The sequence below is a fragment of the Carlito syrichta genome, unplaced genomic scaffold (genome assembly GCF_000164805.1).
Source record: "Carlito syrichta isolate Samal-C Ts95f unplaced genomic scaffold, Tarsius_syrichta-2.0.1 Scaffold135939, whole genome shotgun sequence".
Taxonomy (NCBI): Eukaryota; Metazoa; Chordata; class Mammalia; order Primates; family Tarsiidae; genus Carlito; species Carlito syrichta.
In genome coordinates, this window is record NW_007080035.1 from 85,478 (window position 1) to 86,353 (window position 876).

Genomic DNA, 876 nt, shown 5'->3' on the forward strand with positions numbered 1-876 from the left:
GGACCTTCCGGCTGGACTCCCGGCCCTCCGGGGCCGGCTTCTGTGAGCCTGGACGGGACGGGCAGGAGAAAAGCGTCAGCTGGGCTTCTGGTGGGGGCGACAGGGCCACCCTTCTGGCCCGTGTCCCACCTGCAAGGACAGGCCGCCTCTTCTCCCACTCTCTCCAACTCGCAGACCCAACAGGCTCTTTTCCACCAGTCAACCCGTCAACCAGCCGGCCTCAGAATCCGCAGTCCCACCCCGAATTCCCTCCCCGCCTCATGTGCCGTCAAGGCCACCACCCCTTTCCCAAGAAGGGACTTTTCCGGGAGTGTCCCCTGCCCTGCAATGGTTCATCTCAGGCCCATCCAGAAGGGCCCCCCATTCCTTTGGAGAATGGAACCTTCCACTTCCCTGGTTCTTCCCTGAATGAACCTCCCAGCAAACGTCCCTGGGCCTGCAATGGAGTCTCCCAGCTCCAGCTTCTCTTGGGGAGAGTCGGGGGCATCTCACCTGCTTTCTTGCTGGGGGGCGTTTCCGCCCCCGACCCTGCCATGCTGAGCTTGGTGCTGGGGTGTCTCCGGGGCTTGGCCGGGGGTCTTCGGGCGCTGCTGTCCTCTGCGAGGCCCACGCGCCCGCCCCCAGGGCCACTCCCCACGCCGTCCATGCTGCTTACCGAGTGGCAGGAGAGGGAGCGGGGGGCCATGGCGCTGCGGCAGGGGTGTGGGGTGTGCTCCTGGGAGGCGGGCATCGTCATGAAGCCCATCCTGAGGGAGCGGCGCAGCGAGGCTACGTCCCGCACGCGGACCCCGGGCCCCGGGCCGGCCCCGGGCCCCACCGGGCCTGCGGGGGCCACCTCCTTACTGGCGCTGGGGAGAGACGACCACAGCCGGGTGA

General features: G+C 67.9%; 1 protein-coding gene across 1 annotated transcript in view; it reads right to left on the reverse strand.

The window, feature by feature from the left end:
* NYAP1 (neuronal tyrosine phosphorylated phosphoinositide-3-kinase adaptor 1) overlaps positions 1 to 871 on the reverse strand; it is a gene marked incomplete at its 5' end in the record, with an annotated part of 5,891 nt that extends 5,020 nt beyond the window's left edge. The window contains 2 exons of the mRNA XM_021708381.1: positions 5 to 48; positions 493 to 871. Coding sequence (XP_021564056.1) covers positions 5 to 48; positions 493 to 871 — 423 coding nt within the window. The remainder of the gene's footprint in view (positions 1 to 4; positions 49 to 492) is intronic.
* Between the last annotated feature and the right edge of the window lie 5 nt (positions 872 to 876).